The sequence below is a fragment of the Colletes latitarsis genome, chromosome 5 (assembly GCF_051014445.1).
Source record: "Colletes latitarsis isolate SP2378_abdomen chromosome 5, iyColLati1, whole genome shotgun sequence".
Lineage (NCBI taxonomy): Eukaryota > Metazoa > Arthropoda > Insecta > Hymenoptera > Colletidae > Colletes > Colletes latitarsis.
In genome coordinates this window covers 34,622,825-34,642,112 of record NC_135138.1, presented here as the reverse complement: position 1 = coordinate 34,642,112, position 19,288 = coordinate 34,622,825, and the positions used below count along the sequence as shown (strand labels likewise).

Sequence of the window (19,288 nt, the reverse complement as noted above, 5' to 3'; positions counted from 1 at the left end):
CTGTCGCGATCTCGTCCCGTGACAAATACATTTATCGCGTTCTTCCGTTTTCACGCCTACCCATATTTACAGCTCGACGACGTACACGCTCGCGATCACAATTCTTGCACAATTAAACAACACTTTACGATGAACATATTCTATGATTTTTCCACGGAACAAACATAAACATAACTATGTTTCTATTATTACCAATTTCTCTAACGTTTCTTGCTTTTTTATAAACACCTAATACTTATAAAAGAAACGCAACAAAATATTTCTAAGAGAATTTATCGCGGAACTAGGTACTTTCGCGAGGGTTAAAACATTCTTCCTAAATTGTGTTTCTTTTTTTTCAGGATTCTGGGACGTTTCATATCCAACGAAATGGCGGTACTCACTGTATACTTTCAGCTGGTTCAAGTCCGGAACAGTGGCCGTGTTTGCAGCTGGTTGTTGTTTCTGTTGCTTCGGATGCTGCGATCGAGTCGGCGGCATCAAACGGGGTCTCTTCAGCGGCGGTGCCAAACGGGGCGGAAAAGCAGTCGACGCATAGTAACTGAACATAAACTTTGAACTTAGTATGGAAATTCTTCAAATAATCTAGAATAATTGTCTTACTAGTCATGCTCGCGTTTTAATATAGAAGGTGTTCGATTACTCGCGAGGAATCAAATAAAAACTATAGAATAAATTCTGTTTGCCTTTGTGTACCTTAAAAGAATATAAACTTCTCAACTAATTAAACTTTAATTTCGTTTAGCGTTTCGTAATCTTGAGATTTCAAAAAAAATATTTAAAAACCTTTCACCCTGGGGACAAACATTTTCATTTGCAACGTTTCTCTTTTACGTTATAAACTTTACACGGACGCAGTTCCGAAACTATTAGTATTTTATTAATTATTGAGCCACTGTTAGAAGCGGTAAGGCCTCCTCTTTAAAATGGCTTTTGGTTTTTGTCGATCGGACTTTCCGTTTTTGAGATATCGTAATTTATGTAAAGGGGTAATTTTTAAAATTCCGCTCTCCGTCTTACGAAAGGCCATTAACGCGTATTAAAAATACTAAAACTTTAGAAGTCTGCAGTTCCGAAAGTACTAGTGTTTTCTCTATTATTAAGCAATCATTAGCAGCGGTGAACCTTCCCCTTTAAAATGCTTTTTTGTTTTTGTCGATCGGACTTTCCGTTTTCGAGATATCGTAATTTATGTAAAAGGTAATTTTTCTTAATTCGACTATCGCTGTCTTTGTCTAACGCGTCGCGTCGTACCTCCTTGTCGCACGTTGACCCACTGACCGAGTGAATGAGTGACGTCACGTTTACTATTTACTACGGTCACGTGCGGTCAACGGCCTTGACAAGGCCGTAGTAAACAAACGCTTCGGACTCTTATATCTCCGGAACTAGCCACCGCATCGACGCGAAACTAAAATCGCTATATCTCCGGAACTAATAAAGCTATCGACTCGTACAAACGCTCATTTTAAAGGGTATTTCATCCCCTATCCGATGACCATATCAACTATTCTAATTTATGCTGTCTTCCATGTTTATTTTGACATTTACTTTGACGCTCAACTTGAAACAAAAATTGTTATATCTCCGGAACTAATAAAGCTATCGACTCGTACAAACGCTCATTTTAAAGGGCATTTCATCCCCTATCTTATGAGCATATAAATTATTACTATTTCTACTGTCTTCTATGTTTATTTTAACATTTACTTTGACACTATATACATAAAGAAGTTTCAGGAATTCCTATTAATTATACGACTAGTGTACGATAAGACTAGATTACAAATTGTCTATTTTATCTAAAATGAAATTTGCACACGGGATGTTTGCATAATTACTAGCCAGCATTTGTTCATAAATAATACTTCTCTCTGGAAGTAGCTATGGTATCGACTGCAAACAAATTTTATCGTAAATAATAGTTGGTAAAAGTTTACTTCATTGTTGTACATATTACTAATAAATCATAGCAATTACCGTTGCTGTTGCAACACAAAATGTTTTGACAGGATAGTGTGTGTGCTTATTTGTTTACATTGTGCAATTTCCACGGTATATTGAGACCTCGAGACACTCGTGTATACATGTATGTATCCAAACTTAGCCACAATATTGACGTTATAATACGAAACATTAACACGTAAAATGTTAGAAGAAGATGTACACAGTGTATATTAATAAATAACCGTGGATAGAATAATCAGTTACTCGTTTGGATCGTAGTGGGGAATTTTTTTACAAGCGCGAATGTTCGATCGAATATTTTTTTGCTTGTCTTCGAGTCACGTGTAACAGTTAGAGTATCGTCGCATGATATGTACACGCGACGATTAACGAGGCAACCAATTAAAACGATGTATGAATCTCTGCAATAATACGCGGTAATTAGTCAACGCTAATGCTTTGAACTTGTTATTCCCGACAACTCTGCTTCGATTTTCTCGAATACCGTGACCATAACTGGGAATCACAGTAGCGAAAATTTAATTCTGCTTTAATTTCACCTGTCAATTTTACAAATAAAAATTACCGTCATAGAAACAATGACATTTCATTTTTACATTTACTATGCCAAGTAAAGCAACTTTTTACTTCAAAAAATCTTCAGTAAATTTTGAATTAACGGAATAATTACATCGACTTTTTCTGTTTCTCGTTCCTATGACTGAAAAATAATATTTAAATGTCAAGAAATGTGGTACGTTCTCTAATGTAGACCCTCCATGTGTAATTGTGCGATCTCTTATTTCCACGATTAGCATCGAAACGCTGAACTCCTTCGCACACAAAAGAGTTAAAAAGTTTCCACGGAGAATTGTACAAATTACACATTTAATCAACTCGTTTGGACGCTAAAGCACGGCAGTACGTGTTTGCACGCGAACGTGCCCCGCACGCTTCCCAGCCAGCCTTTCGATTAAAAGGCTCGAGACTGGAGCGAACCTCGTCGAACTTCTAATAAAACTAGCGAACGACAAGCTCGTCTTCCCGACGCTAATTCATTCGAAATCCCATCAACTTTCAGGCTGCTCACGGCGCTCGATAGCGATTCAAAAGGCGTCTGGCCCGTGCGTCGTCCTAACTGAATTTAATCGGGTGTGTTTAGACTTTTGATAAAATCGAGGAGACATTGTCGCGTCGCGTGACAAGGCACTTCTGAAACTCCAAGCTGGCAGAGGTTCGGTTTGTAGAAACGAGGGAAAGAGAAGGACACGGACACAGACGCAGACACGTAGCCAGAGAAATAAAGGGAGGGAGAATGAAACAAGAGGAGTAGAAAAGTGGAATCGCATCCCCTCGTATTTATCCGGCTACGAACTTCCTCCGTCCGTTCTGCAGCTTTTGCACCCCGAAGCCTCCCTTGAAATAAAACTTCTCCAACGCTGCCTCCTTCTGTTTCCCCCTTTCGTTCCTCTACTTTCACTACTTTCGCGTTTTCCCTTTTTCTCCACGAATCTTCGAGAACGATCCTTCCATTCTCTCCCTTCTCGAGGACCGTCGCGGGGCCTCTTCTTTCCTATTTAACGCGTCTGCGTTCCCTCTGCTTGTTTATAGCCCCGCGATCTTTTATTTCATTTCTTTATCGCTCAAACGAATTTCCCTTCGAGGTATCCGCCCCGGTTTTCCGATTCGACGTGGTTGAATGCTCGTCGACCCGCGCAGCGAGTTGTTCGTAAAACGAAAACGAACCGATAAAACACAGCAGGCATGTAATAGTAAATAAAGAAGAATTCCACGGAGAGAAATTTCTAACAGGGGTACTTCACTTATTCCTATTAAATAGAGAAAAATATAATTATATTTTACTAGCGCGATATTATATTTGTATTTTTTTTTTATATATTATTTCTCGCAGGAGTTGTCATTTCAAGGAATTTTCATTAACTAATGACTTTATCATTGACTTTGCGATCCTTTGTTACCTCTTCTTTTGATACGGTTCTTGGCTTTTCGAGAACTTGTTAGTAGATAATTTTGTCTTTCTTTCTTCGCGACTCTTCTTTGTCGTACCGTGCTTCGCTCCGAGCACAAAAGTTTACAGATCTCTACGTTTGCCCTTTTCTCTCCCTTGTGCCGGTAGAAATTTCTATTTCATCGGCTTATTGCGTAAAACTGCCCGGAGCACGTTTCATTAAAACGTAGAAATATTACAAATTGAAGTTTCCGCTCGCTCTAGGGAAACTTCATTTCGGGCATCAATTAAACGTTGAAGCCCCATTCGTTCTATTTGTATTTGCTATCATTTCTGGCGAGCTCGTCTCCAAAAGTAGAAACAATCTTTTTAAGTTATTTTTACCGAACAATTATATAGTCCCAAATATGAAAAATCCTGAGTGTCGTAAATATGGAAAACGGAGTATTTCGCCGCGTATAACTGACGCCAATTACAATATTTTTGCTGTCTGAAATATATCCCAGGAATGGTTTATCGGAAAATCAAGAAAACTGGTACACATGGACAAAGTTTTCGGCGACACAAAAAAATTTCAAATCATTCTGAAAAAATTATGTTTACTTGCAGGGGTCAATTACAACCATTTTTGGTCAATAGACGTACCCCCGAAATCCTACTCAGTTGCGAGAAAAAAAATTCCTTACCGAAAATGTAATGTCTGACTATACATTGATATGTTTCCCTGAAATTTTTTCAAATCGTTCTGGAAAAATTATTTTCAGTTGTGGGGGTCACTTGCAATCACTTTTGATGAATACACATGCCCCCGAAATCCTACACACTTTTGAGAAAAAAATTTTTTTACCGCAAATATAACGTGTGTGTTTTCATCAAACTTTAAAATGCATTTTTTCTCATCAAGTTCGAAGATTGAGCAAATTTCATAATAGGCACGCGGGGCTTTTCGGGCGAAATACACCACTGTACGGCGATTTATTTATTCGCCCATTCGTCGACCCGAACCTCCTAGATTAAACCTCCCCAGCGGACACCCCCGTTGCTCTCAATTTCCATACGTTTTATCAGACGCTATTTTCCGCTTTCCCTCGCTCTTACGTCACCTCTTACGTCCCTTCTCTGGAGACGCATTCCTTTCTTCATCAAAATTTTTCCCGGGATACCGTTTCGCGCGCGGCGCTTCCGTTTTCCTTTCGGTCATGCTTCATCCCTTTACCCGGGCATCCCCACGGCCGGGCGCCGTGACACAAGAGATAGCCACGAAATCGTGCCCTCGTAGCGTTGTTAAAAGTTCTCCGCGCCGACAGAGTTTCACTCTGTTTCGCTTTGGAACTTTCGGATAATAAGCGCGAAACTGGAGAGGCGAGGGCGTGGAGGAGAAACGGCGACGCGGAAGGGCTACGTGTAGGGCTGCGGATCGAGGGGGTAGGACGATCCACTCCCCCTCCCCCTCGATTCCACCCTTTGTATCATCTACACCGTCACTTCCCGTCGTCTGGACTATTTTAATTTTTTTCTCTACCCACCGTCCAATTATTGGCGACCGCGAAACTCGACGGGTTCTTTGTGGGGCGCCGCGACCGCCTTTTGAAGTGCCCCCTTATTTCTTCCATTCTTCGTCGTAATGTCCGCGACGACTGATAAGAACCGGTGGCTGTCTCGTTGCGCGTCGAATCGAGCAGCCTTCGCCGGGGTAACGATCGTCCTTTAGTTTTCGAAGTTCGATGATTACGGTGTCTCTGAATCTTCGCCGGTTGCCGAGTAATATAGCCCCGCAGACCAATACACCCGCGGCGAAACTTCATGGCGGATCCCTTTCGGCTTAAAAGTTGCTATCGCGGACGCGCGAGCGTAACGAGACTTTAAATTGACAGGTTTATTACGGAGGGACATCCCGTTATCCGAAACCAATAAAGAAATTTCACCAGTGGCTCGAAACGCGGGAAAACTATCGAACTCGCGATGGAAATTCCAAAATTTTATATCGGTGTATTTCGATGTTTCGAATATAGAAACAGGCTGAACGTCGAAAACTCTGTGCAGATACGTCGGAATTTTCAGTGAGAAATGTTGGTAAATCTTTTATTTAATATTGGAACTGTTTGCAGGCTTCCAAGAAATCAATAGAGATCGAAGCACATGGTAATTTGAGGGAACAGTATCAGGTAAATATGGTGGATGGACGAGATCGTACTGATTCATTTTCCACGACTTTTTAAGGGTTTTTGGTGTCTGTGATTACAATGTTATTTTCAGAAATTAAAGGTGTAGTAATTGTGTGATATTTCAGAAGCACGTCATTATTGTACTGCATATCGTTTTGGCTGAGAAAAATAAATTACGATTTTCATTATAATATATTATTACCGGTTGCATAGAAAAACCAAAGTACAGAAGCGAAGAAGAATGTATCGAATACCTTATTTCTTATAATATATTATTCAAAGAAGTCCCCTAGTTTACCGTCGCATTCATCTACGAAGCTTTGAAAAATTTATGATGAATCGGAGGTATAAATTTCAGGAAATCTGGTACGTCGTTCTTTTTAATCGCGGAAACAGAGCAGTGCAGATGGGTATAAATTATTTTGAAATATGTTTTTCAATATCGTTTACCATACTGGGTATGCGGAATATATAACGTATCGTGGTCCACGTCTAGGAGAAATTTTAGTTTAATACTATCAAACTGTTTTGTCATTTCATAATGCAATCATTGAATATTGCAATCCACAGTGCGTTTTACTTTTATCACGCTTTGTTATTGATCGTTCTAACTATTTAGTCGAAAAGAATGCGATTCTTTTCATTTCACAAACGATAAACTTATCGGAATGTCGAGCAGTTTTCGTACAGCTGGATCAATATTCAGGAATGCGAATAGTTGAACGGCGGTACTGCAGAATCTACTGATCCGAAATCCGAATCATTTGATAAAACTGAACAACATTAAAAATAATTGTTACGTCATGAATTTTAACTTATTTTAAAAGCAGTAAAGTTAATTTTATATTATTTATTCAGCTACATGCTTGCACGCAACAATTTTGACGTGTTTGCAAACGAAAAACAATTCTGCATTTTCACTAGAATACCAAGATCGTAACGATGGAAAATTAATTAATATAAATACAAACAGAAAAGTTTAAATATAAACTGTATCTCCACTAAAAACTATTTTCATTTAATAATAAACTACATTGTTTTCAATACGGAATTTTTATCATCGTGTATTTTTAATTTTTATATGTAACATTCTTTTTTCCTGAGGTTGTTTTTCCCAAAAGAGACACTCAAAAGACATTCATTTCGTGACGTTGCGTTTAATGAGACCGATCGAACGATTACATTTAAATTTTAACCAAGGGCGGTACTTTCAGAGGGATCAGGAATTCTTTTTTACGTATCAAGAATAGAAGGCACAGCTTGAGATAAAACCTCGATTCGTTTAAATATAAGCCTAGCACGAGACGAGCCGTAGGACAAGGAACGACGGAATAAATCGACTGATTTTCATCAAGGACTAACCCTAGACAGGATCTTCGTGGACGAGGATTCGACCAACGAGGTCTGTGATTGGCACCGGTGACAATTATTTGTTTTCCACAAATCACCGGGGAACGTCGTTTCCCTTCTTCCGAGCAAACGGTAGCTTTTCTTCTCTGCCCTTACTACTTCACCCCTGTCCGTGTACTTTTAGATACGTTCTGCCTGTCCGTGGCATTCGCCGCAATATTGCCATCGAAGCGTTCTTTGACCCTCCATAAAACAAATTTTCCGTCATGCATGAAACGCTACGCCAGGAATACAATACGCGAAGACTCGACTTTGATTAAACAGAAAACACCGACAATCGAAGAGCAAAAAGACTAATGTTTTGTAAAACAGCCAGACGCTCGAAATATTTAAGAAATCTTCACCTTCATGCTCTAAATTCGAAATTGCTGATAGATAAAATTGATAAATCTATCATATATTATTCAGAATTTAAAATAGAAGGTTCAGGTTAAAATATACATAAATTATATCGAATCAATAAAAATAATTTAGTTACAGCAAAATTATCAATCACTTGGAGAATACTGGCACAGACACGTACATTTAATTTTCGAGTTATGTTAAATTATATATCACGGAAACGATCACTAAAATGTAAAACTTTCGATAAAATAACAATCTTCTAAAAAAAATTCTATTAAAAAACAGAACGACAAATCAAAACTTCTAATTATTTTAGATAGAAGAGTTGATGCCCTAATTTTAATTGACACAATAAGTATGTGAAAATCATTTTATTAACTAGCAGGAAGGAAAACAATGAAAGCGATATCAGGTTAAATATAAATGACATTTTTCATTAAGTATCCATTCCTTCGATCAGAATCTATTCAGGTCGTCTAAATGGCGTCTGTGTGTGGCATTTCAAGCCAGATTGTCGGCACCAGAAACACCTTGCGTTTCTAAAGCAACGTATAATTCGTTTTATTTTTCGCTTAAGAATAAAATCAATCGATTGCGTAACCGTATAGATTTTACACCGACGACAAACAAATCGCAACTTATTAATGGTTTGAATTTCACTTTGCACTCCTATTTCGTTATTTCTTCAATATCAGCTCGACGTTATTGTAAACTGTGCAATATAGTGCGTCAAACAAAAAATTTAATCAAATAAAATACCAGAAAAATTCCGTTGAAAAGAAAAACGATCAACGTTTACCTCGACTGAAACTATTTGTGAAATTCAAATATATTTTTCTACCAAAAATCTGGGCAGTTTTTTCATTCAGTTAATCAATTTAATAAAGTCTGGGACGAAAGGTCGGAGAACGTCACATTTGGAGACGATAAACAAATAAGATATCCTTATATAAGAATGACGATTATTTCCTTCCCACAAATCACGCGAAACTTTACGAAGCCATGTAAGCAAGAGATTTCCCCAACCCACGTTCATTTTTCCCCCAACCATATATTTTCGGAATCAGCAGGAGCCTGCCTGTGACATTTCGAGTTATATCGCTGGCAGCAATGAGTCATTGTCAGAATTTCTGAAATAGAACGCAATCTACCACCATGAACTTTATTTTGTGCTATTCGAGTGCGCTGCGAGCTTATAAGATTAGAATCATTTGTTCAAGATATTTTCATGGAAGCGTTCAAATCTCTACTAGTAATTCCAGACGAGTGTTTTCACGGTAATTTAAAACCAACGCCTCGAATGAACCGACTGAATCTGACGAGAAGAAATTAGTGGCTGGAAACCAATTTTAACAGGCGACACGAAAATTAATAAAATTAAGTGTCGCGTATAATGTACATTCGAAGAAATAATATTACGATCTACATTTTTCATTATTTAATTTGTAACGTAATGCGACGGTTTACATGCTCTTAAATTAATTGTAATTAAATTAAGCGACAGTTTATGATAAAAAGAAAGAGTTTTAAGTTATGGAATATTTCGTGGAAATTAACTTGCGCGATGTTAGATACACGAAGCTTTTTAATTACTTTGTTTTTTAAACTCCGTATCAATTTTCAGGCATCCTTTAGCATGATATTCTAAGCCTATTAGCTGTTCCACCGCCCTGCGCTTAATCTGCACGTGTGACAGCTTGCTCGGCTGAATGAATTTTAATGAAATCCGGTATTAGAGGGTCCGGCTACAATTTATCCGACAAATTCAAGTTCCGTTCACGTTGTTCAATCTGAATACATATCTAGCTTGAGCCTGGATAAAGTAAACTGTTTTACCGCGCATTCGCCATATTGCATCTTGTTCGAACAGCTGACAAAGGGTTTCGAAAAAGAGGGCAAAAAATTCACCGACGCTTTCGATTTACTCTCACCTGCGCTACATCGAACAGTTCGTTCTTTAGAAATCTGTCCAACGCTCGCTTTGTACTGGAACGTTTAATGAAATAATTCATTTTCTTTCCTAAGTCCCGTGGAATTTATATTCCATTTAACACATTAACGACGGGGCATTTTTCTTAAAACTTTCCTGTACGATGATTTTAATGAAATAGAATTCCTTCGACATGTGTATACTAAAAATGTGACAAGTATTTTTGTAATTAATATAGTTTATCAAAATTTTCAGTAGTTATATGTGGATAATAGAATTTGTTTCTTGCGTTGTCGGAGAAATACTCGTTCACCCTCGGTAATGTGTTAACCCCTTAACGTTCGACGAGTCTGACTGCTTTGAAAAACGATATTTGTTTACTCCAACGGTTTAAGGGGCGATAAACTGCATTTTTAGAAGCAAATCCAATACAGAAAACTGATCATTCTTGGTTAACCCGACAAATATGAGCGTTAAGGGGTTAATAGAGTATCGACGAATATCCTATATTATTCGAGAAGGCGAGAAGGACCACGATGCTGAATTTATCGCCTGGCGTTCGATTTATTACGCGTCTCCGTTAAAAACAACGATCGTTGCTGGTCGAATCGTAAAGAAATAAAATTGGTTTTACTCTCTTTAAGAAGAAGGTGGTGTGTGGCCTTGATTACTGGAGAACAGACCACGTAGCTGGCTTTGGAGCTGCCTGAGTCGGAAGATTCTTTCTCGGTTGTGTACAAGCCTTGTGACGAGTCCTTTGCTTTCCTCAAATAGTGATGTTGACACGATCACGGATCCGTAACGAAAGAGAGCCGCTCAACGCGAGGTTTGGTGAGGCCCGACCGTGCCCCACCACCAAACCACGCGTATTGGGCAAAGACGCGTCGACACGCACGACATATTACAACCGTTTAAAAACCGTTTTTGTCGAGTGAAACTTCCATTATGGGAATATTTGTTGATATAAAGAACCTTCTGCTACAAACTGATACCGGACAAATGAAATTTACGGCGACGTCGGAACCGTGATATGCCAAAGAAATCGCTTTATCGCGCCCCTAAATACACATTTTCTTTTCACCCATCGCGTATCGCAAGAACCGCTGGTACGCGCGCGACAAAACCAGCCCCGTCTATATATTTTACTATCACCGGTATTACGACTTGGACGGTCCGCGGTCGAGAGTACACCCCCCGCCCTCCAACCCTATAAATAATATTTCTGTCGGTGCTTTCGCTGGCGTTCTCCCACAATTATTGCGTTTCTCATAATCGATGTCGTAATTCTATCTCGTAACAGGGTCGTTTGTACCATCCACAGGTTCAGGTAATTTTCATTTATTTAATTGTTTCCCTTATTCGGGATCTTTCGGGCAAACTTCGTTACTCTCTGTCTGTTCCCTTGAAAATTCGCGAAACACAGAAATATTTACCGAAGTTTGATGTTATAATCGTCGTTGCAAGTCTAAAAGCGAGAAGAATAAAACAGAATTTTTTTAAACGTGTAATATCACACGTCTGTTATACATATCTCTGTTCTTATTTATCTTTTTAGTTTGAAGGGATCACCGTCAACTTCCATTAGGAATTACCAATCTAACGACGTTATAACATTGATCCCCGTATTAATTGTAACCTACATACGTCAATTTCAAATATAGAGCGAGAAACCTTTTGCTACTGAAACAGATTATCTATTGATGTTCTTATAAAGGTGAGAAGCCCAGATTTTTTAATCAATGTCCACGCGACAGTGGGTCTAATAGAAATAGTAGACTGACAGTGATTTATCATAAATATTCGATGTGTAATAATTATTTTTAGGACTTTAGAAATGACGGCAGTGGAAAGCATACCTGTCGAGGATTAATAAGTGGAATAAAATAAGGCTTCGCACGAAACATATCTCGAAGCCTTAGAAATAGCTTACGAAACCATCGTGAAGATTATGTCGCGTAGGACACAAATTTAAAACACATTTAATAAAATCACGAACGAAATTTTCAAAAATATTGCTAGAAACTAGAATCGCGAGTAGATGAGACATACAATTTGAAATACTAAAACCAGAACGTTTGTTTTCTGTGGAAATTCCTGTGTATTTACTTTTTAATTAATATAAAACTATCGATTATGTGTTACAGTGTCTGGGAAAGTTTAATTTGTAAAAAAATTTCAAATCGTTCTGGAAAAATTATTTTCGGTTGTAAGGGTCAATTACAAGCATTTTTGGTGAATAGACATACCCTCGAAATCCTACCCACTTTTGAGAAAAAAATTCCAGAATCTGTGAAATTTTTCGACGGGAAAAAATTTTTCCAAATCGTTCTGGAAAAATTATTTTCCGCTGTGGGGGTTAATTACAATCATTTTTGGTCATTATACATACCCCCGAAATCCTACCCACTTTCGAGAAAAAAATTCATTACTGAAAATGTAATGTCCGACCATACCATTGATATGTTTCCCTGAAATTTTTCGGAAATTTTTTCAAATCGTTCTAAAAAAATTATTTTCAACTGTAGGAGTTAATTACAATTATTTTTAGTCAATATACATACCCCCGAATTCCTACGCAGTCTCGAGAAAAAAATTCTTTACCGAAAATATACTGTCTGGCCGGAAATATTTCTATAATTTTTTAACGAAGTCTCAATCAACAAATTATTATCCTAGAGCCATTAAAGTTTTTCCCAGGGGTGGTCGAACACCCTGTATAAAATTTATTGAACTTTATTTCTGAAATTGTAATTCATATTTGTTGGTGAAATTTCTGTGCAACTTCGTTGTAAGAAATATTTGAACGTCCACTCGTCGGGAAATGTTCTAATCAGCGAAAAAGAAGAGAATAGGATTTTCGGGGATGTGTTGAGACTTCGCGAAGTATCGGTGGAAACGACCGAGAATTATGTATGCTCTTCTCATCTCGTTTCCTTTCACGAGAAAACTTTTCGTCGGCGTACGATAGTTTTCGGTCTGCCTTGGATTTTCTACGAGCAATTAAAGAGTGCTTGGCAAGTTCTACGGCGAAACGATAGAATGAAGGAATTATCGTGAAATCTTCCTCCTCCATTATTATTTCTCATTTTCATAATCGAGGTTTCTTACCTGATTAGGTGAACAGACTTCGAGAGAATCGTTCTACTCTTTGAATAACACGATCGAATGTCGAGAGTTTTAAAAAAGGAGTATTAAAGAAATAGATTCAATATATCAGTCTGTAATAACCGTACTATCGTTATTTACTTCGGGTTTAAAAATAAAATAATCGTCGCATAGGATAACGTACGATTTGAAATGGCATCGCTATTCAAGATTATTTAAAAAATAATTTACTAATTCCGGCACAGCAACCGTCAGATAAAAGTTTATCAAATATTTATGATGAAAATCCGCGAACAGTTACATTATTTCCTTTTATGATTTACCGTTTTCGCGGAAACACGCTTTTGCAATTTTTATTTTCAATTAAATTATTGCAACGCCGGAAACGTTCATATTAATAATTATATAATAAATGGTAATTTACGACGATCAATATTACAACTGTATTTTAACAACGAATTTCTATTACGTTAAGATATTAATTCATACACACAGCTAAGCAGTTCTTTGAAACTTTTAATACAACACTACTCGAGTAGCCAGTAAATAATCTGGATTTAAGTCCAATCGAAAATTTATGGTATTACGCTAAGGTTCCTTTGGAGAAGCTATGGAACAAGACAGAATTTTTTAACAGCTTGCAGTTAGGGTTTGAAAATATCAAGAAAGATGAAAATACGTAATATGCCACGACGTTAAGAAGCAATAATTGTGTAAAATGTAATTAAAAATATATGTTCTTTATAATTCATCCATTTAATTTTGTCTTTTTTCAACTGGTTTCTAATGAGCAATTACAAGATTTGAATGAAAACTTTTACCAAGTCATATACGACGCAGTATCTAATGGATTTTTGTAAAATAGCGATCTATGTAAATGAACCACATAAACTAAGTACATAACGCTAATTCTATTCACTCTGAACTAGTCGAACTCATATTAAATGCAAGTATTATTATGTTGAAATATACAAGCGCTAGGAATAATTAATTATTCCACTAATATCGTGTTATGATACATTCAAGCTTAACTAGATACTGAAATTTCGGTAATGAAATTTTCGGCGCAATGTTCTTTTTTGTTATTATTTCCCCGACGTTTAATAGTGCAGTACGTGATCTTATATTTAACACCAAATTAAAATTACGACAACTATAATTCCCTGCAGGCATGATTCTATTTACAATAACGTACGAATGATTCCGGTCGGTTGCTTTTCAAGTTTCCATCTAGCCAGGGAAAACAAAGACGTATTTTTGAATAACACAGAGTTAAAATATAATACGGTAAAATAGAGTACAGCGAGCAAAAATATAAAAAATATATCATCTTAATGTGACATTCATATTAAATATTAAAACTATAACTTACACTGTTAATTAATGGTTTTTAAGCCGATACGAAATTAAAAATGAATTCGAACACACGATAGAAATAAATTCCCCAAAGATTTGCACGACCCAGGTTTTAATTTCAAATTTAATCCAATACACATAGTACGAAATGCGAAATGAAATTTCTGAAATAGTGGTTCTACCTAAATAAATCGCTGTTAATATTTCGTGTCAAAGGATCGAATACCTCTACTCAAAGTCTTTACTACAAGGTATTTTTCGTTCGCGAATTTCCACGCATGTATGCTGGTCGGTACAAATTAGACGATAGGCGTGCAACGTAACACCAAGTAGTTTGAAACTGGCTGTTAAACCAATGCAAATTACTGCAAGACAATCTCCATGTTGCGGATGGAGGCGAAAGGTGCGTGGGGGGGTCAAGAGTTCGTCCTTTCTAATTACGTATCGCGTAGAAAGAGAACGGAAAAGCTTAAACAAGTTTTCGCGAATTAATGTTGTCTTCTGTGTCCTGCGAATTTCACGTTTCACAAGAGCTTTATTTTCCGGACGATTTCGTAATTGGATGGTAACTCGATTTTCCGCGTCCCTTTGCCGAACGACGCCGAGAGATTCATAGTTGTAATCATACTCGTGAGGGATTTGTTCCAATGTCAATTGCAAATACGAAAACGTACGTGTACAAAAATTTAGAAGCACTCTCGATCGTTATATTCTGGTCAATAAATTTTTTGAAACTTGTGTACAAATGTTTCGATTATATTTATTCCAATTACTTTACAATTAAATTGTTTTCCCCAATGTCCCAATAATTCTGTTAATTTCAAAGGGTACAAAATTTTGTATTCGTAAAGCAGTTCTTAGATATTTAAAAATTAATTACAAAGAATACAAGCTTGAATTGATGCATTTTTTTAATTCGAATGAAATTTATTAGGAAGAACTCGTTTAAAAGGGAATATTAATCATAACAAAATTGGCTAAGGACACTTTTCAGGAAATTTTGTCGCCATCGCTCCGTGTATGACCTGCAATTTTGCTAGAAATTGGATGTAATGTAGCTATAATACCCTGGTGTATACGCAAGAAAGGATAGCAAGTTAATCTGGAATATTCATCCCTCAGGGTATGGTTTCACAGCTACGATTAACCTCTATTTCGTACTCCTACAACTAAGATTTATATCAGAAGTTTATTATTCATAATTTTGTCCCTCACAGTGTACGATATTATTTTCTAATTTAATTATACGCTTCGCAACCGATGCATCGTCAAAGGTAAAAATTAATGCAAAGATATTCAGAGAACGGAATTAATTTTACAAAATAGTAATAGGTACACGTTTAATTACTTTCTCATTCTTACGTTTGATATCGAATTTACGCAATGAACAATTATTATTAATTTGACACTGATCCTTACAGTGATAGTAACATTCAATTTTTATTTTTTCTACCGTCTCTTTCTGTTCGTGAATATTTACATAGGTGTACTTGGACCTCGGAAGAAAACTAATTTCCCCAGAACGCAAAAACTTTAATTCTACCAGAATTTTAAGTAACCTTATTAGGCGTGTGTGAACTCGATTAGACTTTCAATAGGTATCCTTTTAAATTTTTACTCAACCTCCAACACTTCGTTTTACTAACTGCGTTACACGGAATAAATATCCAGCAACATTTTAACAAACATCTAACAAATTTTAATTCGAAAACAATGGTAAAAAATTATCGTGAATTCTACCGGCAAATAATTATATAGAAAAGTACACAGGAAAAAGCTATTAATTAAAAAGCTAGCGATTACTTAAAAATTCTTAAAAATTGAACTTTCCAAAATGGAGGAGGTGATTCGAAGAAGCAAGTTTTCGCTGCATGATCGAAACGACGAAAGGATGAATGTGTAGGAGGTGGTCTGAGATTTAAATCGCGCGTTAACAACATTCAATCGAGTGTATGGCTCTCCTATGAATTTTCTCTATCTCGAGGCTAGAAGATTAATTACAAATTGAATTTGCTACAGGTGTAACGGTGTAACAACTGGTCGTATAGGAATGTGCACACATACGCCGAAGGGTATCAGGTTAATTAGGGACATTCGTCCCTCAAGACATCGCTTTGTGACTAGGAGGCTTAACTGGACACGATGCATCCTGACCCCTAACAGCCACCCTGGCCTATAAGCCTGATCCCCATCGACATACATTAAGTGCACGGATTTCAGATGTCTATCTGACCTGTGTCAAATTAAGTGTCACCTGCCAGAAACGTCAGATTTAATCGTCTCACGAATGATGTTGCTTTCGCGTCCCGATTATGGCGACGAAGAAGCAACCACAGAATGTTGTACGATTTCTTCCCCCGGGCGACGAAGACGAATAAAGTAATTAAAAATAGTAGTAACGTAAGACCCATTGAAATAACAAAACTATATTCCAAGGACTATTTCAAAACACTGAAATATCTGATAAATTGTTTCGTAAAAATATAATAATTCATTTTTTAATTGTATTAATTCAGGTGTAAATGCATAAATTACACGTAAGCGACATGTATCTAGTATTTACATGCACTTTGGATGGTGGTCCATGGAAACTGAGTGGCTCGTAACAAAAACAAACCTTGTCAGAAAGTTCGAAAATTGAGTTAACAGCACTTCCTAACGGTTTAAGGTAATACTCACTGGAGTTATCATTCTTGAACAAACATCGCGTGTTACAAGTTTCTCGACTGTTTACATCGTTACAGACCACTATTAGAATAACATAGTATATTAATTATTGTACGAATAACTAAGTACTCGTTTAACATTATTGGTGAAACAGCATTTACTGTACTTATTTTTTGTATTAATAATAAATGTGACCAACGAAATTGTTCCTTTTTGCAGTATATGAATTTTTATAACATGTATTATACGAATCAATGTTAATTGATTTTCTTCTACGATTGGAATTTCAACAGTAAGAAATGAGCAATGTTAATAAATAGAATTATTATGAATTAAAATTATTTCTATTGTAATGAGTTTCGGAAGAAATTGTTAGAAAAATCGAACGTCGATACCAGGAGATGTAATTGTATAATACTCGTGTTAACTATTGCTATCAATTGTTGATTTATTGGTTGAAGGAACAATGACCTCTAGTGATTTCATTATACCTTATGGATACTGCAACGCAGATCGATCAAACGTTATGGGTGCTCAAACACAGCCTACAAATACATACGTAGCGTGATAAACATAGGGTGAAATACACACCCATAGGGGTTGAATCTACATACTAAAAGAAATAAAAAACATCATGGTCGAGAATGTATAGAAGGTTGAATTAATTTCTAATTTTACCACCATAGTCTCGGGACCTCTCACTTGCTACGAACGTCAGGTTGTTCCAAATATTTCGATTTAATACTTTCGCTAGCTCGTCTTGTTCAAAGTAACACTAACAATACGACAAAAGAAATAAAAATATAATAATATCACAGTGGTTCGAGAGACGATTGTTGATCGATCACAAAAGCACGTTGACGCAAATCGCTGTATTGCCGTTCCAACTTCGACGCGGTCGACAAAATCGAATCGAGAAAAAAGAAAAAAAAAAAATCGCATCCGCGACACAGAAAAATACTTGATCGAAAGCAAATTCTCGACGCCATCGGACGACAAAGGAGGAACCGTTACGCGAAACAATTCGATTTTTAGTCGCCTGATCAGTCTTTTCCATCGAGTTGTTGCTCGGTTCGCGGGATTCGCGACGGCCCTTTTTGCAGACGTGGTTGGCCAGCAAAAAAACGCGCGCCAACGCGAAAGAAACTATCGAAAAAAAAAAAAAAAAAAAACTATCAACAGCAATCAATTCTTTTTCACGCGACGAACAATATTATATCGCGCGGTGCTGTTGGCATTTGCGAGGATTGCGTGAGTTCGAGTGCGCGTGTGTGCACGCGGCATGTTGCATATTTAAAGGCAAAGGCGCAAGGATGGAATATAAAGTCTGTCGGGGAAACAGCGCGCGGCCAAAAAGAAACGTGAGGCGAGCACCGAGAGAGGCACCGTCGCAAATGGAAGAATTAATAAAGCAACGAAAAAACAACGTCACGTGGTTTCCCGTTGTGTTTGGTCGAAAGAAAAGGGCGCGGATCGTGTGTGTTTCCCCGGTTATAATTCCGTTCCGCGCCGCAACCCGGCAACAGCCTCACCTGAGCTTATGACTTTTATTCGCCGCGTCGCGTACGCGCGTTTGCGTTCGCGTTTCCCCAAGCTGGTCACGAACCGTCTCTGAATCGCAACAATTAAAGCAAAAGGACCCACCCTGTATATTTTTTCGAGCCCATGTCCGATGCGTCCCTTTCTCGCTGATTCCAAAAGAGGACGCGAATCCAGGGAACGCGTTGTTAGGCGTGATTTTTCGGGGAGGGGTGACATCGTAGAAACATGCGTGGACTGCGGATGTTTATGCATTTATGCTAAATTTGAATGCAATAAATTGTGTTTCTTTCCTACTAATTTAGAAATTTAATTCTTGTCAATTTGAAAGTCCCATCATCTCACCCTTGGTTCTTATGTTTGGCCAGCAACCCTTGCAACGAGTCTCACATAATATTATAAATGAAAATTTTGTTTTGGATTGTGTATATGTCTGGATTTTTTTTATTAAAAAATTATTGTTAGTTGCAGGGGTCAATTACAATCATTTTTGGTGATTAGACATACCCTCAAAATCCTACCCACTTTTGAGAAAAAAATTTGGGGTGTGAAATTTTTCGGAGGAAAAAAATTTTTTCAAATCGTTCTGGAAAAATTATTTTCAGCTGTGGGGGTTAATTACAATCATTTTTGGTCATTAGACATACCATCGAATTCCTACGCAGTCTCGAGAAAAAAATTCCTTACTGAAAAATGTAATGTCTGACCATACCATTGATATGTTTTCCTGAAATTTTTTCAAATCGTTCTAAAAAAATTATTTTCAGTTGTGGGGGCCAATTATAACCAGTTTTGGTCAATAGACACAACCTCGAAAACCTACTCAGTTTCGAGAAAAAAATTCTTTACTGAAAA

General features: G+C 37.2%; 1 protein-coding gene across 2 annotated transcripts in view; it reads right to left on the bottom strand.

Annotated features, from left to right (window-relative positions):
- LOC143341983 (uncharacterized) overlaps positions 1-19,288 on the bottom strand; it is a 174,801-nt gene that overhangs the window by 9,644 nt on the left and 145,869 nt on the right. For both annotated transcript variants that reach the window (XM_076765445.1, XM_076765444.1), the window contains exon 7: positions 384-541. In XM_076765445.1, coding sequence (XP_076621560.1) covers positions 384-541 — 158 coding nt within the window. The remainder of the gene's footprint in view (positions 1-383; positions 542-19,288) is intronic.